Source organism: Cyclopterus lumpus, chromosome 15, assembly GCF_009769545.1.
Source record: "Cyclopterus lumpus isolate fCycLum1 chromosome 15, fCycLum1.pri, whole genome shotgun sequence".
In the NCBI taxonomy this organism is placed as follows: Eukaryota; Metazoa; Chordata; class Actinopteri; order Perciformes; family Cyclopteridae; genus Cyclopterus; species Cyclopterus lumpus.
This window is the reverse complement of record NC_046980.1, coordinates 13,955,008-13,981,355: the sequence shown is the minus strand read 5'-3', so window position 1 is coordinate 13,981,355 and position 26,348 is coordinate 13,955,008. Positions and strand designations below refer to the sequence as shown.

Sequence of the window (26,348 nt, the reverse complement as noted above, 5' to 3'; positions counted from 1 at the left end):
TCCTTGTCTCTGGATGTTTTGGCGTACAGTGCTGTAGAGCCGCCCAGGGGGAAGAAGCTGAAACAGGATGTGCCCAGGGCTTGACGAGTCTGCAGTGATAGTGCTTGTTTCCTGTTGTATATGTCCTGGATGGAGGGCAGACCGGCCCCAAAGTCTGCTCCTATCCTGTTTACTGGCTGATCCAAACCACACACTGATGGACGTGCAGAGAACGGACTAGATTATTGCGCAACAGATTTGTATCAGCAGCTGCCTCGGTGGAGAACTCCACACAGAAGGACCACCCGGGATCGGGGATCAAACCCGGACCCCTTTTGCCGCGAGTTGACAGCCACTGCACCACCGTGCTGCCCTTTTTGTCTATACAAAATGCAATATATATTATGTCTAAAAAATATCATGAAAAAAGTCATGGTATACCATGTATTTAAAAGTTTCATGAAAAAAAACATATGTGAAAAAAAAAAATGCCACAAAAGGTTACGGTAAAAAATGTTAAGTATAGTATTTTACAATATAAAGTCAATAGTATATATCTGTCGAAGTTTAGGACTCTGCGGTGCGTGTAACAACCTGTGCTTTCATCTACTTCCAACATTATTTTTAAGAAATGTTGGAAAACGTGTTGAAACTTTTGAATAAATGTTGAAAAAGGTGTTGAAACTGGACAATGTAAATAATTAAATAATAAAGAAAATGAAAGAATCGTGCAAAATTAGAGTTATGTGGTGAAGACAACACTTGCATTACATGGAGCAAATGATTATTTTAACAGTTTTTATTTATTGAACATTAAGGCATTTATATATCACACACACACACACACACACACACACACGCACACACAACTTTTCATCAAAATAGAATTTACAACCTAAACTTCTTTGGTTTTCGTTTTCATTATCAAAATAATATATAAGGCACATAAGGAGCTTTTTGCATTTCAACAGAAGTATTGAGTAACAGCTGCTAGTTTGTCAAAATGCTTCCACCAATCATTTACTGATTGCATAAGTGAGTATCTTGCAGATATTAAACCATGTTGGCGTGAGCAGCATAAGCATTCTGACAAGCTAACTATACAGGAATGTTTATTTTTAAGCATTATAGAGTCTTGATTAACAAAAATAATCTATTATACCATGGCTAACCATCTATATTAAGCCAAACATATTAACATAACAAACCGTCTTTGAACAAAACAAATGCCATTGAAATAAAGACAACAGAAGGCAGAATTAATTCTGCTTTGAATCAAACAATGCAGCTGGTGTCGTAACATCTTCCTGAGTGCAAAGGTCAGACAGATCAGTAAATGTGAACAAAAGGAACGAAAGTAGAGAAGTTGATATGAAATGATGAGACGGACGCCCAACAGAGATTGCACAATGTGAATCTGACAATTACAAAATGTTTCAAAAGACAATTTTTGTAATGTTTAACTGGAAACAGCATCACTTCTTTACATGCGTAAACCATTCAGTAAAAGTAAAAACCTTTAGTAAATGTGTCATGAGAACATGATGAGCAGCACCATCATTTAGCTTAACACTTAAAATGCATCAAACAGTTGCTGTGATTTGTGAGAAGAATGCATATTGTAAAAGTACTGGATGCTCACAAGGCCAAGTTCCACTTAAAAGGGATGCCGGGGAGAAAACTCTGAAGATCACAGCTGAACTACATTCAGAAGCACAGGCAGGAGGTCAAGCGGTCTTCAGACTTTGCTCAACCTTCTTTATAACTTTAGAAGTACAACTACAGCAGATTTGGCCTAAAGGTGAATAAATACTCTCTACTGTGGATACAAAAATGTCCTCCTGTGACCCGGGCAACGACATTACAGCTTAAATGCAATACGCAGTTTGACCAGTAGGGAGAGGCAATTGATCAGAGCTGTTTCCAACGCCCAGCTCATTCCAGAGCAGTGTGCACGATTCCACTTTCAGTTTCCTGTGACAGTTTGTAAAACTCTGCCCAACATGTGGCCGGTTGTGGTATGAGGGAGTAATATCTCCACTGTATAAAAGTGTACTAATGAGACTATTACTGTTGTAAACCCTCTGCAGGCTCTGTTTTGTTCCCCCTTAGAGCTCAGAGTGTGTTAATATTACACAGAGATGTTGAACATTTCCAACAAATATAAACAGTAATTCTGGCACAACTCTGTAAAACAACACAGCACAGAATGTTAAGAGAACGTCAACAAAAGCACAGAGAGAAAAAGACAAGGCGAAAATAAAATTAAAACTACACTGATGGATATCAAAATATGTCGATATTAGCAGGGATCATTTTTCAATGTAAACGAAATGGTCGTGACAAATATCCACTTTGGTATTCCTGGCACTCCCAGGCATGCATGCAACCATCTGTCCCTGCTCCTCCACGAGAGCAGTCAATGCCTACGTCTCCATCTTATTGCTCTCATTCATCATCATAATAATCATAGATAAACTCAGGGGGAAATGGTATTGGGTGTATCCTGCTGTACAGTAACATGTCGGCAGGACAGTGCAACTCAGTTATGTCTTGAATAACAAATCCTTCCTTTTCCCTTTATACATCAGTTAGACATGCTGGCAACACTAACTATGGAAGGTTGAAAGAAAGAGTAAGAAGGCAAAGCAATGACAGCGTGTTTTGCTCCTTGTTGGGGAGTAATGAGATGCAGACCTACGTCCACAGACCTGAAAACACGTATGATGCCTCCTCACTAAACTCAATAAACCCTGGTGCTCTGGCTTGAATTAGCTGGTACGCATTTAGCCTCTGGACACTGTATCATCTCTCTTTCATATTCTTCGTTGGAACTCTACAGAGAGAAAGTTGAATCATTGTGAGGTTCAAGGTCGATCTAGTGTATTTATCCTAGCGGCAAGGGGAAAAGACATTGTATCATAAAGGTTAGACCTAATGAGGCACCAGGTCTTTGGTTTGTTCAAATAAGTAAAAATAATGATATGGCACACCCCCAAAAGCAACAAAAAGCCAATGTGTGCTAGGTGTGGGTCCCATGGACGTTTTCTTTTTTAAGTTGGGCTTACATAGGCGGAGTTTCTGATCTAAAACACGTTGTTGATAGTGTTTATTTTTAAAAGCAGAATTTAGCAATTTTTGACCGAAGCCTAAGCAACATAAATTGCTATGGCTAACGCCTATGTCTACTTGCACATGCAGCAGACACAGAGCAACGTTATCATCCTAATGGCCACCTGCAAAATATGAGACAAATATTCCCTTTCTGTTTAGCCTTGGTTAACCAACTCCTCAGAAAAAAACTCTGTCCCTCCAGATAGCCAAATTGTCTACTATCTTTACAATACACTCTTAACTGTGGCTCAAAAGTAGCGTTATCCGCTTAATTGAATATGCAGGCTGAATATCCCAAACCGCTAAAAGCAGCTACAATCTTTGTAGAGTAGAGTGATAATTCTCAAGGATTCAGTACTATGAAGAATTCCGTGACATTACTTATTTGATTTGTTAATCTAAAAAATATTGTTAATGCCGATTTGAATGATTGCCAAATGCAGAGCGCTGCCCTGTTCCATCTCCAAGATTGACGAAAACATGTATATCCCCTTGCATCGACACCCTTTCTATATATTTATTGCATTCTACCATTTTCTAGTGGGAAAATAAGCATGACCGTGTTCCTCCTGTAACACTCATCACCATGTCTCTCTCTCTGCTGTTCTCAGTCTTAATAGTTAGCTTAGCCGCCCAGCAGCCGTGACTCCTTTACGTACATTGAAAGAATCATAGCCGTCGCCTCTAGGGGAAATAGTCCAAGGCCACTTATTGAGACACGGTACAGGCTCTCAGGGGGAGCAGGACATTTGGTTGCTCTGACAAAGTACTCCTCTGCTGATCACAGGACTGAGTTGGGAGAAAATTTGGTTTCACACTTGTGCAATGTGCAAAATACAAACAAAGTTCTTTAGAGACACTGAGCTCGGATGTGAGCATAATACAAACTAAACTCTCCACTGTGGCAGCAGGTCTACACCCCAGGGGTCCACTCTGCCCTGAGCGTTGACTGCACCGGCCTGCTTCTTTTCAAAGCTTCAGACAAATGTGGCTGGAAATGAAAAACTCTTTCAACATCCAGAGGAATAAACAAACCAACTGTGTAGCCAAGATGAGCCAGCAGTCTAGAGTATGGACATGTTTTCAGGTTGGTGTGGACGCAAGTGTAAAATGGGCCCTCCCAGTGATCCCAGTGAGTCCACCTTGTGTTCTTTCCCAGCAGGACCTCTCGCCAGCACAACCATGGTATCCGATGACATGTCAGCAAACTCAAAGGCAAATGTCCCATAAAACAGCATGATGATGACGCAGAACACCCATTCGAAGATGGCGGAATTATGTTGAAGGACGAAGCTCTCCTGACAGAAAAACACACCGCCTGAAAACATGGTTAAGGACAACAGCAAAGCAGTGTGTGCTCACCATGCAGTCCGTGTAGACAGCCTTACAGTGATGAGCTTAACCTCAGTACAAACTCTCTTTGACTTCAAAAGTAAAATATCAATACAATACAAGAAACTGAATATGTTCTGATTATGAATACAAAGAGGTTGGTAGTCATGAAAAGGTTTCAAAAAGAAAGAAAGCAACACAGGGCCTGTGTTGGTAGGAATGTTGCTCAAGGTGCAGGCTGACAGATGACCAGATTTTTACATGCCAAAACACTGCACACCACTTCGTAATACTTGGACACAGACTCTGTTTTTATGAAGCAATGCTACTGACCGTATGAACACTGTCTCAATATTAGTTGCCTTGGTAAATAAAGAGTATTTTAGACGTCTTTACAGTGCAACCTAGAGTAAGAGGGCTATTTCTTGGCCATGCTAAGCTAACTGCCAGTAGCTTCATATACACAAGCATCAGAATGGTATCAACCTACTCATCTTCCTATAAGACAGGATTTGACTTTGAATACTGGAGGGAAACTATCGTTGTAATTTAATGTGAAGGAGATGTCTTCATCCTTATTCAGGCTGGCAGCACTATGCTATATTCTAAAGCACTTGACAGCCTCGAAGGCTGCCATCTGTTAGCGACTCGAGAGGATACTGAGGACCAAGGCTACGAAGGCCAGCAGGGTCATGCAGAGCCGGAGGTGGGCCACGTTGTACTCCCCCTGGGTCTTGGCGAGTCGGTAAGTCAGTGCCGACTGCAGGCACACAAACAGCATACTGGTGGGGAAGGCGATGCCTGCTCCGACATAGTGGAGAACTTTGGCATTATCCACCTGTCATATAAAGAAAGGAGACAAGAGGAGAGGGAGGGGGGGGGGAGGTTACATCAAAATGGGTTAGACAAAATCTGAAGCTGAATTATTGAAAAAGAACGAACAGAAGGGGGCAACATCAGACAGCTTCTGCGTCAGGCTGTTGGGTCCGATTATGCATTTCTTTGTAATCCTTTGTTCAAAGGCTCTAAAAACTTCTTTCAGTGAAAAGCCAAGAATAATAAGTGAAAATGAGAGGGTGATGGGAAATAAACGACAGCAGTAACCAACACCACAGAACGCCTTCTTATCCCTGCTGGTCACAAGAACGTTAAGAAACAATGCACAAAAGACACACACAGACACACACACACACAGACACACACACACACACACACACACAATGAAGCATTAACCAAAGCTAGAAACAGATCTCCAAGGACTAGACTAATTTAGATAGATGACACAGAATTGCTTTCCTTGGCAAAAGCTGAATGGTTAAAGCCTTGAGTTTGCAATTACACTGTTCCTCAGCTCCACGAAACTCTTAAAAGTTATTTAGTTTGGGCTTTTAAGCCATTTGTCCATTGAACCGCCTAGTTAGTACATACTGGACATTCTTGTGCAGTAGGCTAATCCTTGAAGTGACAATGTAAGATTTCCAGACAACTCAATATGAAAAAGCACACACAGCGCTACAAAATATTTTTCTTAGATCTGGGAGTGAAGATTAAATCAGAGCACGGCCGTACACATTTTTCCATGTTTTTGATCAAAAAGCAATGTTCACAGTGGGAATTCTATTTTAGTCGAGTGCCTTCCAGAGTGAAGTGGCTGTTACAAAATCCTCTTTATTCTCCTGCATCAAACTGGCCCTGTGGGGGTCTGAGTGTTGTAGTACTGCCAATCTGTTTCTCACTATACTCAGTAATGGAAAACCACACACATGGACAAACAACAACCATATGCTTTGTTCTTCTGGTGCCATCTTATCCTAACTGATGTTTTAAACATACCTAGATCCGGCTTCTCCATTGCGACAATGTCTGGCTCGTCTTGGTCTGATGTGTTAGGCTAGGAAATTGTGAGGTTCCTTTTTGTTTTAACCATTTTATAGACTAAAGTTCAACAGATTAATCAGTAATGAACATAATCAATACACAGTGGTGTGTACTGCTTGTGTGACGACTGGTGTCCTAGATTCTATGACTAATTGCAGTCATTACCTGAAGGCTTATTGATGCGTGAAGTAAGCCTTTGCTGTTCTACTTTAAGTATGTTTTCACACTTTATACAGTTGCTGTCGCAACAATGTGGGTCAGAGACAACGGTATGGAAAACGGAAAAACTGATGAACAGTGAAAGCAGTGAGGTGGACTGAAATGTGGCGGCAGAAGCCGTTAGAAACAATAAAGAAACAGGAGAGCTATATTGGAGAAGCTCTCATTAAGGCTACAATCATTGAACAGAAAACACACATCGCTGAGCATCTGCCTCTGTCAGTGCTGAAATGTAATGCAGCTAAAAGTCACAAGTCTGCTTCAGCCATCATATTATTAACATGTAGTGCCACATTTCATTCTGAGACCTAATCTCATGAGGGGAATATGTGAATGCCTCAATGATACACCATCTAAAATGAATACTTTGTGTACAAATGTGTGCTGCATTTGGAATGGTATCACAATGATGTGGAGAGTTAAGTGTGCAGGGGGATAATGAGTGTGAGGAAGTGGACAACAAGCCAACTGACAACCAGCTTCAGCTTTCGCTTTCTGAAAACTGAAACAAACGACTTGATTGCGTGACACTCCTAAGTCCTCCCAAAATCTGTTCCATTTACTTATGGGAAAAAACATAAAACAATAATAATCTAAGCCAGTCATCATGCACATCTAACTCATGCTTTCAACTTTTAACCATGAATACTTAAAGGCCTTAAAATAGAAACATTACATAAGACTCAATTTGTACAATCTTTTATATTTTAAAGTATGCAATGTTATAAAAAGTAGGGAAATCATTTCCATAATAGATTTGGAGCTTTTGTTTTTTTTAAATCCAATTTTATCTGAAGAGCCTTGGTCTGCTGTCATACCAAATAACTCCATTTAATAACACAAAACGCCCATTAAACAACAATGAATCTGTAGCTGTGTGAAAACACAAACACTGTTTTTTATTACAGATTTAACAAACAAGATGATGTTTTAATTAATTAGTTTTAGAGATGATGGGAGGAAGATCTTGTTAAGTTTGGACGTGCTTTCAGTCTAAGCTAAACTAAGCTAACCAACTGCTGGCTGCGGCTTCATCTTTGTCATACATACCATTCATCCCCCACCCAACATAAAAGTAAACAGAAAGAAAGAAGCAAGGTTAAGAGAGAGAATGAGAGAGAAAGCATAAAGGAGAGCGCAAGCAAGGAAAACAGATAAACTAAACCAAATCTGAAGCTATCTGATTCAAAGTGATACTATCGTCAGTGTGTTGCACATATGAGGAATGTTTGAAACTGGCAGGACTCCCTTTGGATGCAGTCGGACAGCACCAACAAGGCAACAAGGCCATGCTGACAGCGGGCATCGTCTGTAAGGGAGCGTGCAGGATTAGCATCCAGACAGCTTTTCAGGTCCTCTTTCTTTCTCTCCTCCTCCTCCTGAAGGCAGCTTTCGAGCTGTCCATGTCCCTCTCCTAGACCACTGTGTGGCAGTGACGTGCTTTTCCGTCATCTATTCATGTGCTTCCTGGTCCAAACCAACAGACCACCAGACAGGAAAAGCACCAGCGGCCACACCACAGCTGCTCTGCCAAAGTCTTACTTAACACAGAGCGACAAACTGAAGCCGTTACCACCGCTCAGTATGTTGCCATGTGTTGTGTTTCTGGTGCTTTCACCCTCTTTGATCTCTCGGATTCGTCCGATTTTGGCTGCCGTTTTCTATTCTGAATCCAAATTGTTTTTGGTGTTCGCATGTGGAAGTTGTGTTAATTAGTTTTGGGAAGTTGCTTAATTTTGCCAGGATAACTCTGTCATGTGGTTTTAACAGTTTATCAATGACGTCTTTATTTCCATCCCACTGGAATGTCCCAGATTATAAGAGATGCAATGTCTTCTACGTTCAGTCCTGTGATTGGTTATAGACGGGCCTCTGCTAGACACACCCTGTCTGCCCTGCCTTCTTCATGCATGGCCAGACTTGATGACTCACTTCCCCCTGCTTCTTCCCATATAATTCCTCCCAGTTCTGCAGAGCAGATGCCCCAAAGGAGAAGAGGGAAGAAGGTGAAGACGACCTTTGAGTATTCTCAGACAAACTGCTATGGACACCTTTTACACACACACTGCTGTAAGACGATTCTTCTTCATCTTCCTCACTACACACAGTGAACAGACATAAATAGTTCAACTAAGATGGCATGTCATCTGCAGAAAACATTCAGTTAAGTGTGCTTCTTATTTCTACCCCGCCAGTCATATTCAATCAGTAAAGACCCGTCCTCTTTCTCCACTCATGTTTCCACAACAGACAACATGGTTAATCAAATAGGTGATGATAAACAATTATGAAAGGGAACTTACGCCTTCTTAAACTAATCAATTATAAACAAATACAAGCTAACCTATTCAAGGGGAGAGGACCTCAGGGCATGCATTTAACTTATCAAAGAATCAAATGGTAAGGAAAGCTTTAAGATTGATATTAGATGGCTTTATTACATTGTTGCCAGTTTTGTAGTGAAAATATGCTGAGAATGATATAACAACAACAACGGATACACTCAAGGAAACATTGTTTTACTACTATTGTAGAAACATTTACGACTGTATATATATTTTAGAATTAGTATCATAAACTGGCATTTGGTGGTCAAAAGGGCTGCAGAGCGTACCATGTAAGTCACATGTGTTCTCCCTCCTTGTCTCTCTCCCATTATTTCCTGTTTAACAATATTTGAAAAGTTGAAGGCCAAAACCAGAATGGTAACATTTAATAGATGTATCCAGCCTTTCAACACAAACCAACCTGGACCTTCCTCCTAAATTTCCTAAAATAAATATTTCACACAAACACACACTAGGCATATAGCCAGGGATCGAAATATTTAAACTTGAAGAAATTATTTTCCTAAAAACAAATATCTAGAGGGCAGTAATTTAGATGAGGTTTAGTCACTTTAACTACCAGAAAGAGCAGTGCAGGATTGTGTCTATGAAGGCAGACATTTAACCAACCTTATTGTAGATTTACTCTGAAATATAAAGTGTGATATAGGGAGGGATTTGTCATAAAAGGGAAGATTTATGAGTCATAAACACCGGACTGAACGTTATTTGGGCTGTAACTACTGGTTACTTTCATTATCAATGCAGAATATATTTATAATTTATATTCACAGTTGTTTGCTCAATAAAACATCAGAAAATAATTATTAAATTCAATATTTAAATTGAACCCAAGTTGATGTCATTGTATGTCTTTATTTTGTAGACCAATACTGCAAAACTCAAAAATCTTCAACTTAATATGATGTAAAATCACAAAAGGCAACAAATCCTCATTCTGAGGAAACTGGAACCTGAGACCTTTTGCCATTTTTGATAAAACATTGCCTAAACAATGAATTAATCAATATCCGTTTAGGTGTCCGCTACATCTGGAGTACATTCACTGCTTTATCTTGCCACAGATCCACAGCCCTTTGCGACAGGTGAACTAACTGAGGGTGACATGTATGTAACCTCTCTTCAAAGCCACAAGACTCTTGTGACAAAAACAGCGTAGATATGTTTCAAAATGTATCGTACAATTGAACTGATATTGTCACAGTCCAGGGTCTCTCACTTTCTCATACATCCTGCACACAAACAGTCACTTGGGAAAGTGTTACTTATTTATATTTCCCTTGTCATGTTGCTCTTCTGCTATTACTTTTGGAACTTTTTGAAAGTTGTGATTGAATTTGATCTGTTTGACGAAAGTAAACTGGAACACCGTACCTGAAAGTTTCCCACCATGATAAGTCCAGCGGCACAGATCCAGCCTGTGGAGAGACTCGCCGTGTTGAGAACACAATTCTGGTGCTTCTCAATGACATGGGCATAGCGGAGCAGCACAATCACCGCAACTAAAGCACGAGAGAGACATAAAGACACACACAGAGGCTGTTATTATGACGGTTCAGCAGATTAGTAGCACATTAAAATCACTGCACAAGCACAGCAGTGAAATGCTGCCTTAAAGGACGAAACGGTAGAATAACGCTTCTTCTGGAAAAGTACCCTGCACACTATTGGTATTGTATGTTTTTTTTCACAAGGCCTGGCTTCAATTTAATTCAAACACTCACACACCTCCCTTTGCCAAAAAACACACAAGACTTCCTTGGAAGGTGATTAAAAATCCCACAAAGTTGAATTTCTCTGCCTAACAAGTGGGAATATGAGAAGCAGGAAATGGCGGGAAGGTGAGAACGCTAATTGGGTGGGGGTTGGTCTAAGTGTTACATAAGATTAAAAGGCCAAGGGGAACGAAGTACAGTATATGGGACAGATGACTGCTGATGTGCTAATGGGCTGTGACTGGGGATATTGTTGGTGCGCCGCAGAGCTGACCCCCACTTGGTTGCTCTTTGTTAGCTCCTCATGTCTTGACCTGGAAAAATACATTGTCTCATAGACCAAACTGTTGTCACCATCTGTGTAAGAGACAGGCTTTAAGACGGTCTGTGCTGCCGAAAGAGAATAAAAATGGAAACCGTCACGGAGAGGAAAGAAAAACGTCAGTGCCGAACTTAACAATGTCAAGCTTTGTCTCCACTCCAGGGTTTTGATACGCTGTGGCCTGTCTGGGTGTAAGCCAGCGTCTCAATGAGGACACTACTGTCCCAGGGTTTAATGTAAAATGCTTTGAGTAATGTCCTGTTAGTACAACATGTTAAAAGTTAAAATAAGTGCACTGAGTATATTTTGTATTAAGTAAACCTAACCATAATAAGACTTACTGTCTGTTTTATTTCACTGCTAGATTATATTTTGGCATAAATATTTGGAAAATAGGATTAATTGTGATCCGAGAACATTTTTTGCTCAATTATGTGGATATTTCACAAAACATAGCATGTACTGTAAATAAATCACAAACATTCTGCAATCAATCAAGATCTAAAAAATGCCAACCCTAAATTTAACAGGGACCATACCAATAAGATGTTGTCTGTTGAATATATACAGAACACCTATCTGAAGCTAATGTAATTAGATATAATTCATGTTATAAAAACGTATATATGAATACTACTTGTGTTCAGATCCTCATGTGTGAGTGAATGTGCTTGTTTATGGTTCTCTCTGTTCCCTCAGCACTAAAATCATCCTGGCAAAGGGATTTCATTTACAGTCATGGAAAAACAAACAGCAGTGTCTCCAGGCTCGGAAACAACTTTGTCTTTGTTTTTTCCTTACTCCTTTTTAAAACAAATGGAGAACACATAAGGACAAGAAAGTAAACTTATTTCATTGGATTATAGCAGCCAGTCTCCCTGCTGCAGACTGGCTGGCTGTGGGTTTCCCCTATTTCAATGAAATAACATTTCATCATTACAAAAGACCAGTGAACCTTCTGGCATTTAGCAGTTACACTAAAATGATGTATGCGAAACCTGAAGGTTAAAGATGGAGGAACATTTATACCATTGCTCTCAATGTGAAAATCCTTCATGCTTATTAGCTTATGTTGTTCACTGTAAAAGGCACATTTTGTGTGTGCTGTTTTCTGGCATTTTTCTTTGAGGATGCATGTCATTAATTAAGCCAGGTGTCATGACCTACACCTGGCTTCAAACAGTCAAGAGAAGCTGTGGTCAGACAGCTCAATAATGGAAATTAGTTCAAAGAATGCAAGTGTCCCTAACACTTTCCCAGCTTTGGTCACCTTCCACACTGTTACCGTATACCAGTCCTGGTACAAACCCACTGGTGCATACACACCAATGTTGCTCTTTCATGGGAGTAACCTTGCAACATGGACACACTGTAAAGGAAATACAAGCCCGCTGTCACAAGCACAGACTTGCTTTTGCATTCACACAGACGTGACCAAAGAGTGTTAAGTGCATTTTCCCACATAAAGTCCCATCAGCCACACCACACCTCACAGTTAAATAAACCTGTCTGTCCCCACAAGGAGATGTGTTTCAACCCAAACAGCCAGCTGCATTCTCTCCCACAGGAGGTATGCTGAAAAAGACACGCTTTGTCTTTGAAACATTTTGTGTGTACACTGGCAGAGAGGTGGGAACTAGGATAGAAACGAGAAGTACAATTATGAGGCAATATACAGTTCATTGAGTCCATGTTATCCCTGATAGGCGTGAACCCCTGAGCCAACTGTAACGGGCACAAAGTAAGACATAAATAGGCTAAGAATCTAAGCACTGACTATTTACAATAACCTGTTGTGTAGCTACGTGCCACATCTACTTAACATACTTTCATAGAACCATAATAACTTCCTTTATAACAGGTATTAACATGCGCCATGTTCAGACTACTTGGATGGTGAAGAAAAAATAGACAGACATGGATGCAAGAAATGCAAGATGGATGCACTCCAACCAACTGCAGTGGTGGTCAAAGATCTATTCACACAGGTGTAATTGCAGCTTGATTCAAATCTCAATCCAGTGTTATTTAATATTCCAGTTGTCACAAAATAAACTTCAACCACTATTTAGGCATATAGAATAATTATACAGCGCAGGCAGATTAAACTAAGAAATGCCGTTCAAATAGGTAACTGTGAGCAGACTTTCACACTGAGCTGCAACAGTCTGGTCTCTACCAGGATTCCTCAAGCACAGTGTGCTAGTAGTCTGACTCCATATACATACGAATACACACAAACACACAGAAAGGCCCATTCTTGCCACAGGCAAGGACCAGAGCTGTTTTTTGGATGTCAACAACACACAGCAAACAGCTTATTTTAACTCTACAAGTATCATTGTCCCATCATGGACTTTTCCCTGCCTCCCTCTCAGATCTATGAAAGCAACTGTCCAGAGTCAACCAATCAGACAGACAGACTGCAAGCCTTAAATAGCTGCTGGAGGCATGGAGACTCCTTATGAGAAGACAAACAAGGCAAAGAACATGTCTAAGCCACAGCTGGGAAACATTAACTAGATCAGAGTAGTCAGTAAATGCAAGGAACAGCATGTGTAGTCACAAAAGGCATAGTGAGCAGCACATGGGAGCTCATTCCTTTATTCCTCTATACGATGTGTTAATTTAATACATTTATTTGATAAAAGTATTTTATATATTATATGGAACTGAAACTATTAGTTGATCGACAGAAGATTTATTAGCAAATATTTTGATAGTGGATTAATATAGTTTTTCTAAAGGAAAGAAATGAAAAATATTTGCTAGTTTTCTTACATTTTATAGACAAAACGATCAATAGAGAAAATAATCAGCAGATTAATGTAAAATTAAAATAATTGTTATTTGAAGTGCTAACCTTGTGACCTCTTAACTAAATAAGTGAGATGGTGACAGCAGAAACCAAAATTGCGAAAGCGTGTGTGTGTGTTACAGAAAAACAAAAGAAACAATGCTATAATTGTTCTTTACTAGAAGAGCATTCAGCACAATGTTACATGTCTATCATATACAGGAATCAGCACTGTATATATTCCTACTATTGCACATCCTTTAAAGACGTTTTTCAATGTTTGCCACTCATGATGCCTTACCCATGAATGAGCCTGTGCTGCAGATAAGGCTGAAGAAGCAGCTCTCAGGGGGAAGAGTCCCACATTTACTGCAAAAAAGAGTACACAAACATAAATTAGAGAAATACTGTGACTCTACATACGCTCACAACACAGCAACAGTACCACTAATTCTCCTCCCACGTTGTGCAATACAGCATATTGTTAGAGATCAACTTCTGCTCATTCAGCCACGTTTCCTTACGTTTATGACTTTTCAACCACAGTATACTCTCTTCTAGGAATGGGAAGAGGAAGGCAGGAGACAGTCAACACAGGCTGTCTGTGCCTGAGCTCCTGCTTCCTACAAAGCCAAAGCCGTCTCAGCTGACTTGCAGTCACAGACGCACACATTCTTCAGTACATTTATGAAAATGTAAAAATTACATAAATTAACAGATTACTTTTAAAATAACTCTTTGATGTATTTCATATTTGGATTGATGGTTATGTACATTTAGTCAGATTTTAGTTTTTATTTTCCATAGTTTGATTTCAGTCAATTACCCACCGACTTCTAAGGCATATGATATAGCTGAATATACAGTAATATAGCTGCATCTCATCCACCATCGCCACTAAATTGTAGATTAAGCAGCAACAGCGACACTGTATTAGTAAAGATTACCTATGAAACATTTAGACATTTCTCTGTTGAAGTTGCACATATAGTTTGAGGGATACTTAATATTTGGTGTAACATAATCATTCTGATTGCATTCAGATAGAAAACATTTTGTGTCTCCAGATTTCTTATACAAACCCCAGGATTGACAATATGCAAGTGGCCTTTGATGTTCAGTGCTGTGGGAGAAAAGGCTGAACAAAAGAGCGGGAGTGTCTTGATTTCCTCCCAAATGTAAGCCGACGCCTCTCTCTGTGTGTGTTTACATGGTAAAGTGCAGACCCATGCTTTGCCTCTGAACTGCCACGGTGGCAAGCAGGATATTTCAGCCCCAAGTTATTTTCAGAATGCACACACACACACACACAAACACACAGGACACACCATCAAGCTCACTCACTTTTTATCAACAATGTGTCAACGGGGGTCATGTAAAACAATGGGAAAGTGTTCCTGTTTTTAATCACAAGACAAAAACTAGACACAAAGAGACAGAAAAGAGAGGTAGGTTTGGGTTAGGGTGGGAACCTCTCACTGACCTGATGAGAGGTACATTGTCTAGTGTGCAGCAAAAGGTTGGCCCACTCTGCAAATACAGATCCTCTTCACATGACTGGTTGTATGACCTGGAACATCAAACATGCACACACACACACGTGCGCACAGAAACAAAAGCTAATGTTAAAAGACACGCATATAGAGCAAAATCACATATATTCTATGTTGTCAAAATTGGCACAACTTCAATCCTGCTGGGAAATCACCAATTACCAAAATTTGGTTCAAAACACAGACATATTACTGATTATTATTATCACATGTACTCTCAGAATGACTGGAATACATAATTAATTTGGAATATAATGCCAATGTTTAGTCTTTAGATCAAAGTAGAGAAACATTATTTATAATTGTTGTGTTTGAGAGCCATTTTGTAGGGTTACTAACAGGCTTTCTTTTGTGTTTAGGGTTGCTGAGTCAAAATGTCAGAGAACCACTGTCATCAAATAGTAGCTCTACTGTGAGAGATTGACCTTAGCTTGTCTGAAACAAACCATGGGTCCAGAGAAATAGTTGGTTACTCATTGCCAGGGCATGATTTCAGAACAGTAAATAATGTTAAATCACAGTTTAGATCTATGCAAATGCACTGCAGTTTATCGTTTGCTTTGTGTGAGCAGATTTAGGTTATTTCCAACATTTGTGAAGTGACCGACTGGGAGATAATCCCATTACTTAATGTAACAACAGAGCTAATTGCATGCCAACAAAAAAAAGACTGGGAAAGACACCAACATATTATCATAATGCAAGATTTTGTGAGTGTGCAGGAATCAAGAGGTATTATATGGCAAAATGCAGAATAAATTAAGCAACATACCAGTTATCCACAGGGCAGACATGTTGATTGTACAGGGCCATGGCATACCTAGAAGAGAGATAGTATGATGAGCCAAAACTAAAAGGCAACGATCATGGTTCATGTGATGTTATGATTACAGTCATCCAAAGAGACTTGAGTATTGATCCAAAATTTAAGCAACAAACATAGCCAATGCAAAATCCAAATAGTACTGTGACCCCAGAGCTGCCACACAAGAGAGACAGACATACTATCAGTGTGGTGCAGTTAAATCTCTTTTTACGGACTATTGTTTTATGACCAAAATGTCATTTGTTCATAGCCTGCTGGTCTGACCTGCCACTATTCAGATGACCTAACATTTGAATGTTTCTTATCACTCCAACACACAGAAAAGACTGGTTTGTGTCAGTCAAACTGGATTGAAGACTGTGGAAATCAAACAGTAGTGTTTATTTGGTCGGGTCACTGACCCGCTTCATCCTTAGAAGTCAATGACCAAAGGATCAAAAGATAGAAACTGTATTCTGAAACGTATGTTGTACTTAGATAAAGACTGAGATGATTGTTTTATAGTCAACATGCTCCACAGAACACAACTGAATAAAGCATTCTGGGTGTCACACATTTGAGTTAGTCATCAATTAAAATAAAACTAGAGCTGAAACAGTATATATTCTGATAGATTTGTGTGTATGAAACAGTACCACCGTTAAATAGTTTGTTCTTTCTTTTTTAAACTGTGAAATTCCCACTGTGTATGTTCACAAGTTGTAAAAACATAACAAAAAACGAGTGTCCGTATCAAAACTGTAGTTTGTTATGTTAAAAAATGTATTTTAAAAAGTTACAATTGGCTGATAGTTTAAGTTTACAGATTTTTGTAAACTTCCAAAGATTGATTTTAATTATCGGCCAAACTGTGCTTTTAAATTGTAAAAACAAGAACAAGATATACAATGATGCATTCTTGTTTCTGGACATCAATGAGGGGCAAAGAGAAACTCTGTAGGGAAAAGCAATTGTCATGTTAACCCCTTATTGTTCACACAAGCAGTATCTGATCAAAGTAATACTTTTAACTGCAAGAAAAAGATGGAAAGACGAAGTCAGACACAGAAACAGACATAAAGCGTATCTGTCCTGATTTGTGAAAGCAGTCGTAGTTCATCGCAAGGTTAAGTATCAACTATGAATGTTTCCAGAGCCGATGGTATCATGCGCACAAACTATTCTGTGAAAGATGGAGACATATAATATAGACACCCGCTATGAGAAGGCACTAACAAGCACAGACATACATGTCAATGCACGCATACATGATTCATGACAATATTTATTGGAAGCACAATATATTTTAAATGTGACAAAGATTTTGGTGTTAATAATTTCCACACTAGCAAATCTGTAATAATTTAGAGCTGCATGTCGTAATTAGAGTTCACATCAGTTTGGTAAACATACAGTGTAGCACAGATGTATAGTTGCAGTTATATTATCTTTGCGTGCTTCATACCAACTGAATCAGAGCAGGAAGTCACTTTCAATAATAATAATAATCCAATAAACATTACAAATATGCGTTAACTGTTCCACACCAAAGCTGCATCGTTTCAGACACACATTCCCCCCTGGTTAAAGGCAGGATCAAAACGCTAGATCAGACAAAATCCACTGAAAGAGTCAGATCAACTTAAAATGCACATTTTCATTGTATTGTACACTACGAGGGATCTACCCCAACATCCTACATACAAAAAAGTTCAACTCAATCATTACAATGACAGCCAATCTCGTCACGTAATTCCAGATAGTTTTTAGGCCAATCCAAGATCACTAATGCTGTTAGAAAATAATGTGAAGGTGTCTATTTGAGGCTCATCATGCTCATCTTCAAAAGATGTGAGCAAGCAGAGGTCAGGAGTCAATTAAGATGTCATTATTTTTTGCCAAACGCTACATCTGACTGGTAAAAGGCATGTCTATTGACTGACTGCAGTAGACTTTTTGTTGACTGGTTATTGGTTGGCATTCAGGGATGTGAATAACCATGTAAAAGTCATATTAGCCAAATGGCAGACATGTAAAGAGCACTGCTCTTGCATAATGCAGTGAGGAAACCCACTGGGGTGAGTGGAATATGGCCGTCAGGTAGAAATCTGACAGCGCTCCAAGACAATGATACCAACTAGACAAAAACTAAAGGAAAAGCTTATAACAACTGTAGAGAATAACCAGATAAAATATAGGAAAAGAAACTGTAACCTGCTGAAGTTGTTACATTTTCTACAACTTTTGAGGCCTTTTTTAAATATTTGGTCAGCTCCCAACGCTAAAATAGCAGCAGTGCAGCTCTGGAACATTTCTAAATAAAGAGGTTTTTTTAGCGGTATGTGAAACGAAATAAGTCCATTCTGTTCTTGGAGGAGGCTAAGTAATAATAGGTTTGTTTACAAAATTAGACCTCTATCAAAGCTCAGCAGTGGTTGTAAACTGTAATTGCATGCCTGTGAGCAATATATGGGTGAAACAGACCATATTTTTGTTTATTTAGAATTGAACAAAGACTGACAGGAAGAACTGGTATGGCCAGTGAGAATTTAGGCAAAACGTGTGCAAAAATAACATATCAGGAACCACGGGAATGGGTGTGATGCATTAACTATGAATGAATTTAGCAGTTTAGGCTCAGATCCAGTTGCTTTGCAGGCTGGTTGCTGTACAGTATTTTAAAACTGTCAGCAAAATATATGATTAAAATCAATTTAAAATCGTAACTGCAAGAAGTACCACTCACATGTATAGTGGAGTCACACAGATTGTCCAAGCACATTGCTTAACGCATAAAAGGTCAGCAAAAGAAAGCCAAGACTCTTGGTTGGGCACAAGCCTTCCTTTGCCTCCAAAAAGACCTTTTGTACACTGTGCATCATGGCCACCAGATGCCGAGTGAAAGTTCTGCTTACGTTCTCTATTACACCTTCCAATATTTACCTTACTCCCACCGACTCACCCACAGAGGGAGTTACGCAACATGTAACATCCTTTGACATTCCAGTAGTCTGGAAAACGAGCCTTGACTGCTTTTAGAAAACAAGGTGCCCTTGTCAAGGTAACGGGAAGGAAATGGGTTTAAAGGGACTGAGAGTCAGCAGTATTTTGCATCTTAACTTTCTTCCTGAGATACAAATGTCAGAACAAGAAAGAAATGTGCAACACTAGCACACAAACATGAACAGCTCAACAGTACAACTTTTCTGCAAAGCCCTGTACACCTGAACACACACTCCTGGTTGGAGTGTGAAGCAGCCACGTTAACAAACACTAATTGGTGTGCATATTGTCAGCTTTGGCATCCAATGAGACAGCGTACTCCCAACGCTACTGATCATAGATGTAGACTACAAAAAATCTGGAATTGAGCCATCTATCTATCTGTCTATCTCCCCTTGGGGTGAGCATTCCTTCTCTCATAGTAATAACAAAGCAGAGAAGAGAGCTGTCAGCTCAAACATAACCAGCAGGTAGTTACTATTTTCTCTCTGGTACATATGCTCAGATACCATAGTGGAGATAAGTAAGAGATACTATGAACCTGCACATCTCGCTTTTTAAAATCTCCTGGAGGGAGTTAATTCACATGCAATCGCCATGGCTCCCAGGAATTCAGGGTATATATGCAGTGTTTCTCTCACGGAGGCAACAGAGGCTCAGGTATCAATAGGATTTTGATAGAACAGATTTGTAATTTGTAAGAATATGGCCTGGTTATCACAATGTGAAAGACTATTTGCATAATATCATGATATGAATATTTTGCTATGTGCACTGTGATATCTAATAATAAAATCTAGATGCAAAGATACTTATATAATGTTTTCATTGTATTAAAAAAGAAAACATGTTAGTCGTTTTGGCTATGCAGGCAGAACAAGTGTGTGTGAAATGTGTTTCTATGGAAAATAATCTTTCTTTCACTTTTGACAGACAGTTAATGTATTTGCTTTTCTTTTGCATCACAACATCTTGATGCTCTTACATCATAAACCTTGACGTAAAAAGGAACTTGCACTGAGAACAACTCACTACCAATGCAGCAGCCAATTTTGCAAACCATTTCAGTTTATACTGTATTTTTACTGCAGAAGAAATGTAATACTTACACAACCCATATCCCAGTGATGGTCAAAACTGGGAGGCTAACGGGCAGTATCATCCAGAGAGACATCTTCCAACACCTTGAGCAGCCCCTTTCTTCTTTTTCCTCTTTGGCCAGCCGAGCAATATCTGCTCGAGTAGTATTAACATTTAACTGAGTGTGACGGACATCTGCATTGCCACCAACTGATTCATTTTCTTGAAGGTGGAGGCTAAGTAGAGGGAACACTGACAAGGACTGATGTGTCCTTTTAGCTGGTGAATGAGAGAAAGGGGGAAAGTGAGTTAGGTCAGGATGATTCCTCAGAATCACAGTGCAATATTACTATAAGACATCATTTAAAAATAGAAAATGTCCAATAAAATATGCTAAACAAACAAATAACCATACAAGTATATTATAAAGTGGCATGTGTATATTAAAAAAACAATCATCATCAGGCCTTTCCAGTTAAAGTAATCTAAGATCTAAAACTTTGTAGACAGGGTTTGTGTGACGCCACGTCACTTTAATGTAGAAAGATGAGTGTATAGAAGGGGTGATATTACAAACAAAAGCACCTGCTGTAATGCAATCAATAGGCTACGAGATCAGTGCAATACATACTAGTTCTGTGAAGCATTGACGTTCTATTTTTATTAAATTTTGCGTCCAGATGTTAGAGCTGTATGGTGTTATAATGGACCGACTGGACCTTAACTGGTAGTTATTGTTATTTTAGCTTTAACTTTAACTTTGTTTAACTGGTTTATTGAATACATTTAATGTCTTGCCTTCATAATAAGTGATATAAAAACGTAGTTTTACTCGTATTTCTATTTACAACTCGTGTTTCGGAGGCTGCGTCCCTCCTCACCGCACGTGCTAACAGCTGCTCACCTTCACGGATCAAGCTAGCAGCAACGACGAACATCAAAAGAAAATCCGTGACCGACGTCCCTCACCTTAAGCCTCCGTGTCGGCGAGCAAGTTCCTGCTGCTTTTTATTGGTAACTTTGAGTACGCTGACCCCTCAACCCCTCTGGGAACCAGCAACTATTCCACGCGGGACACGAGCCACGAAGGAGTCTTACTTTTGTGTCAAATCCTGTCTTGTCTTTCCTGAACAACTGAGATCCCGTTAGCCGTTTTTCGCTTTGGGTTGTGGGGAGGGGGTGGGGGGGTTTCGCTGCTTCGCCGCCACGAGACACTCTGGAGTATCCAGCTGTTTGACTCCGCCCCCAAACCTGTAGCGGCGGTGTCCGTTGCTTTTGTGTACGGATCGAGCGGCTCGGCGGTGTCGTCTTTTACGGTTTTAACGGCAGTTCGAGAAAAAACTAATTGGTGTGTTTTCACAGCTGACTTGTTGAATATGTCAAAGTTAGTCACTGAGAGAAAGTAAGCTCGTGAGCTCGAAACCGAGCCGATTCCTTGCAACGCAATTCAGATGGAGGAACAATGCTCATGTCCATATGTTCCTTGTTGTGGGCTTTATTATAGTCAACTTGATGTGCCTCGAACACAAAAAACAACTTCAGATTTTTTGTCTTGTTCTCCCAGTTGACCATGATGCTTATCTCGCTGTAAACTCATAGGACTCACACAACAACCAACTGCATCTGTGTGTAATTTGATAAATCTGAATATGTTTATAAGTGTGTTTGTGTGCGCGATCCTCCCAACACAATGTGTTCTGCTGCCCCCTGGGGCTTTCATTTGTTAATGTCTCTCAATACCTGCATCCCTTAATGAGGAGCGGATGATGTGGCCCTAATGTCTGGTAATTATTGATCAGATATACAATCAATATTATTTGATATTGTGTTGATTCTTGATGCTTTGAACAAATTGATTACGTGTGTCACTTCAAGCATACACAACCCTCTAATCTGGAATATCAATGTGTTATCTTTTCAGGTCTCCCCCTGGACCCAGGAAGTGGAAGGGTGATTCTGAATTAATGGAGCCAACATACCTGAGCAAAATGTTTGTTTAAAAAAAACCAGCAACTCCAGCTGCCAGATAAATCAGTAAAACTTTCAACTTTAATTCCATGTATTATATATCAGTATAGCATTCTTTAACATGATATATATGTATATATATATATATATATATATATATATATATATATATATATATATATATATATGTGGAGCAATGTGAAACTAACATCATAATGAATTATTGCAAAGTTGTCCTACTTACAACTGACACATTTTTAGCAGATTGCCCCTAGACAACAATCACCGATCAAAAGACCAGAAAGAAAAAAAGTAATATAATTCATACATAATAAAAAGAAAACCTTAGCAAAATAATTAATCAAACACCCTGTTTCAAATGTTTACAACATTATTTTGAATATTGTGTAAATGTGGTGCTAATAACTACGGCACTATGACAACTCTCCTACAGTTGTATACTCGTACCAAAGCCCCACACACTGAATGCAGGGAAGAGCGGCTGTGTAAATGTAGTCTGGACTCTGTGCAGAAGCTGCATGCCATCAGAAACACTGTAAAATGCAAGTGTTCCTGCTGCATGATCCAGGTAGATGCCGATACGAGATGCGATTGGAATTGGAATATCTTTGCTCTTGTTATTGTGCACAAAGGAGAATTTGGAGTCGGAGCAGAACAGACTCCAGGACTTGTCGTTCCAGCCCAGGCTGCAGTCGTTGCTGTTTCCTTTACGGCGGATTCCCCTGTAGGTAACGGCCACGTCTATCTCTGTGCCCCTCCAGTCCACTTCCCAGTAACAGCGACCGGTCACACTCTCTCTGCACAACACCTGCAATGGAATGGATGAAATTAGAGAAAAAAAAGTTCCTGGAGAGTAAAGTCTCCTTGAGTCTATATTCAGGAAGACCTTATGCCTCCTTCTTCATCATTTTTGGCTCTGTACATATTAACTCCCCCTCCTTTCAGGAACAAAACATCTAGAGGGCAGTAAATGCTCACCTGCTGCCAGTGGTCAAATCGATCTGGGTGGTCAGGGTAGTTCTTAGGCTCATTCTTCATTGTGGCTGTTCGGTTACCCTCAGAGAGGTAAAGGTTGCGATGGACACTGTTGACATCCAGAATCAACTGGCAGGAGTCTACACAATGCAGGACAAGTTCATTATTAATCCTCTATGTGTTGTTGTTTAGTCTGTTTGTCCGTGTTTCTTCAAGACTGTATGTCACAATCTTAAATTATTGTGTTTTGCATTGTGTTGCACATGAACCAATAACTAAATACATGAGACTCTAATATGTTGAGGAATGACAAAGTTATGGCACTAAAACCTTTGATAAATAACTCTAAATAACTTCTAAATAACTCTTATGTATCAGCTTGTTAAAATGCTTTCCACAGGTGGAGTGCCAGTCGGGAACACCTGTGTTTGTTTAAGTGATACTTAACTGTGAGGTTGGTTTCTTACATTTCACCAAACCAGTTCTGCAAGCAGCATGCTTTCCATAACACTTTGTTCAGTTGTGTCACCACATGGTGCGGTCCTGCTTTTGTTAGGGATAGAGACGTTCCTGCTATATATGACCATGACTGTTGTTTTCTCTTTACCTTCTTAGGAACCCTGGAATATGAGTGGTGTTTGATATGATTGCAAGTAGCCTTGTCATGTTGGTGCTAAAAGTTTTGGAATCCTTCTTCATATAAAGTAACACAATAACTCACATTTCAGGAAATCTTGTCTTGTCCTCAGTTCATCTCTTGTCTTTGGTTCATCTCTTGTCTTTAGTTCTTCTCTTGTCTTTGGTTCGTCCCTCGAAATAGATTCTCTCTCAGTCTCAGCTTCTTGCGTGATGTAGACATCCTTCACTATGAAGATGCAGATAAAAAAACACTTGATAAGCTTCAACAGTGGAGTAAAACAACAACAGCTCCTCCTGCATGGAATTACAGAGACGGATCGATACAACTTTTGATGAAGAAAGACAGATTTGTGCACCTGTTCCTGAGACTTTGCTCATTTCTGTCTTGCAGACTTCTTCGACTTCTACTTTCAGCGAAGCGATGGCTCTCTTGGTGGCATCAAAGGAGTAATTGGGAGCAACACTAATGTTGTTGAGGTCTTCGTATCCCGAGGGGCCTGACAGAGACTGCCAGCTCTGGTAAAAATGGTGGAAGATAGAGATGAGGCTAAACATACTGTCTATTGTTTTCTAAGAACCAAGAGAAGGTCCTCAGTTCAGTACCTCACCTGCAGAAAGTGTATGTGATCATCGGTGTTGGAGAGCTTATCCAAGTCATTGTGCTTCTTCCTGAGCAGAGTGATCTCTTCCTCCAAGCGGTTCAGCAGTATCTCGGCCCGTGTCACTGTGGTCTTTTCGTGGGAGCGGACCATCTCTTTGACTTCGTTGTACTTCCTCTCGATGGAAAGCAGAAGCTCAGAGAAGATACGCTCGTTCTCTTCGAGAGCAGTTTGGGCCGAGTGCTGAAGAGATCAATCAGCAAGAGAGTTTGTTCAAATACAGATTTTAAAAAGCTGTTATTTTTGTAAGCATCATTTTAAGTAGTGACATTTTCTTTACTCACTTTAACTGATTCAACAGCATGTCGGAGATCCTGCCATTTTTTAACTCTTTGGTCAATCCTATGTTGAGACTTGTACAGTGTGGTGCCAAGTTGTTTCTGTAGAAGGAATGGCATGAAAGTGTTCATGTCATTGTACAATAAATAACGTTTCAAATAATTCATTGAGTATCTTGACCAGAAGTATAGATTGACAGCTGGTTACCACTCACTTGTTTCTCCGTCCTCTCAGTTCCAGCCGGGACGATGTCATGGTGTTTGTGTTCATCCATCATGCACAAAACACACACCAGTGTGTCATCAGTGCGACAATAAGCCTCCATCAACTTGTCATGCTGGGCACAGATCTTCTCTCTCATCTGACCTGTAGCTTTGACCAGCTTGTGCTTCATCAGGGCAGGGTAGTCATAGTGAGTCTGGACATGCGTATTGCAGTAAGATGCCAGGCAGACCAAGCAGGACATCTCTGCCTTCTGCTTCCTCGTTGTGCAGAAGTCACACAGCACTTCCCCGTCCTTGGCCTGGGTCCTGGACTGGCTGCGACCTGTAGAGCGTCGAGATTTCTCCATGCTGCTGTATCTGTCTAAATCCAGACTGCTAGGGTGGGACATTTTTTTCAAATAGACGTCCAGCAGATATGAGAAAATGAGAAAATAAAAATCTACAGGTGATCCAGCAGCAATTTGTTAACCACTTAAGAAAATGTGCAGCGATCAACAGATGACGAAAAGACTCCAAAATCTGAGCAGGACGAGGTATTCACAGAGAGAAATTATTTTCTGAACCTAACAGCTGCAGTGAAACTGTGTGACTGACGCAGTGTGTGACAGAATGTTAGCTATGTGGTCTAAAACCAGTATTCCTGGTTGTGCATTTAATAGACGGGGAATGGGTGTTGCTACAAAGGTGCTGCCTGAAACAAACAGAGTTGAGACAAAGGAGAGGAACAGTTTAAATTACAGTATTTCATAATTAAATGTCATACTTCAAAGAATATGCTTTTATCAATATTTCTTATGAGAGGATATGGATAGCATGGATAGCTCAACAAACAACCTTCACAGAGTACACCATTATTTTTAGAGTTGATATAACCTGCTGTTACCTACAAAAATCATTAGCTCCCTCTGACTTTATCTGCCCTGTTAATGTATGACCTCCACTTGGGTTTGTGTGTTTCAAGATCACATCTGTGTTCTGTCTATCTTTAGATGTCTGCAGGTGATATGTACAATATGTGCTGCTCCTACTAACAGAGCATTCATCAAACACTTGCTTTGGGAGAACAGCATCATCTTGTGGGACTAACTCATTACTACATTAAATAATATACCCCTCTGTGTAGCCTCTAGAGAACGGTGTCGTGTCTAAAACAGGGGTTGGCAAACTTGTTTCTATAAGAAACGACGTTTTAATGTTCTTGTTAATCAGAGTACCATAAAAAACATAAGAGCACTTCAACAAAGGGCGCCCACCCCTGATGGAGAGCATCATAGGCTGTTTAGATCGTATAATAGTGGCAATGATTAGTTATTATCTCTGATAGACACTGTGTTCAAAGTCCCAACAAATATATATATATCAAAGAAATGGTAGGCATATCGAGAGTAAAAGTACTTATCATGAGAAATGGTTTGTTTCACAATGATCGTATTGTGCT

At 39.8% G+C, this 26,348-nt stretch overlaps 2 protein-coding genes and 1 long non-coding RNA gene across 4 annotated transcripts; 1 reads left to right on the top strand and 2 right to left on the bottom strand.

Annotated features, from left to right (window-relative positions):
- Positions 1-761: 761 nt before the first annotated feature.
- zgc:154058 (uncharacterized protein LOC795538 homolog) lies at positions 762-21,562 on the bottom strand. Of its 2 annotated transcripts, none has more exons than XM_034552067.1 (8): positions 21,115-21,562; positions 20,175-20,424; positions 16,030-16,077; positions 15,188-15,274; positions 14,006-14,073; positions 10,245-10,372; positions 5,086-5,263; positions 762-4,411 (listed from the first exon to the last, which is right to left on the bottom strand). In XM_034552067.1, the coding sequence occupies exons 2-8, from the start codon at positions 20,237-20,239 to the stop codon at positions 4,158-4,160; spliced, it is 828 nt and encodes a 275-aa protein (XP_034407958.1). In that variant the 5' UTR covers positions 20,240-20,424; positions 21,115-21,562; the 3' UTR covers positions 762-4,157. The 2 variants fall into 2 exon arrangements, with proteins under 2 accessions (XP_034407958.1, XP_034407957.1); XM_034552066.1 differs by having other exon boundaries at positions 771-4,411; positions 21,050-21,562.
- Positions 21,403-22,936, top strand: LOC117744017. Its single transcript, XR_004611156.1, has 3 exons — positions 21,403-21,493; positions 22,067-22,179; positions 22,767-22,936. It is a non-coding gene; the product is annotated as an uncharacterized LOC117744017 (long non-coding RNA).
- LOC117744014 (tripartite motif-containing protein 16-like) lies at positions 22,302-25,523 on the bottom strand. The gene is made up of 7 exons (XM_034552064.1): positions 24,901-25,523; positions 24,692-24,787; positions 24,357-24,590; positions 24,105-24,264; positions 23,831-23,974; positions 23,113-23,249; positions 22,302-22,942 (listed from the first exon to the last, which is right to left on the bottom strand). Exons 1-7 carry the CDS (start codon positions 25,297-25,299, stop codon positions 22,562-22,564), a joined length of 1,551 nt encoding a protein of 516 aa, XP_034407955.1. The 5' UTR covers positions 25,300-25,523; the 3' UTR covers positions 22,302-22,561.
- Between the last annotated feature and the right edge of the window lie 825 nt (positions 25,524-26,348).

Coding starts and splice junctions, on each gene's coding strand:
- zgc:154058 (XM_034552066.1), bottom strand. CDS start 21,083: ATGTTCGTCGTTGCTGCTAGCTTGATCCGTGAAG. Junction 15,275..16,029: donor GTCTGCCCTGTGGATAACTG/GTATGTTGCTTA, acceptor TTGATGTTCCAG/GTCATACAACCAGTCATGTG. Junction 5,264..10,244: donor TCATGGTGGGAAACTTTCAG/GTACGGTGTTCC, acceptor TTTATATGACAG/GTGGATAATGCCAAAGTTCT.
- LOC117744014 (XM_034552064.1), bottom strand. CDS start 25,299: ATGTCCCACCCTAGCAGTCTGGATTTAGACAGATACAGCAGCATGGAG. Junction 24,788..24,900: donor CTGAGAGGACGGAGAAACAA/GTGAGTGGTAAC, acceptor TTCCTTCTACAG/AAACAACTTGGCACCACACT. Junction 24,591..24,691: donor ATGCTGTTGAATCAGTTAAA/GTGAGTAAAGAA, acceptor TGATCTCTTCAG/CACTCGGCCCAAACTGCTCT.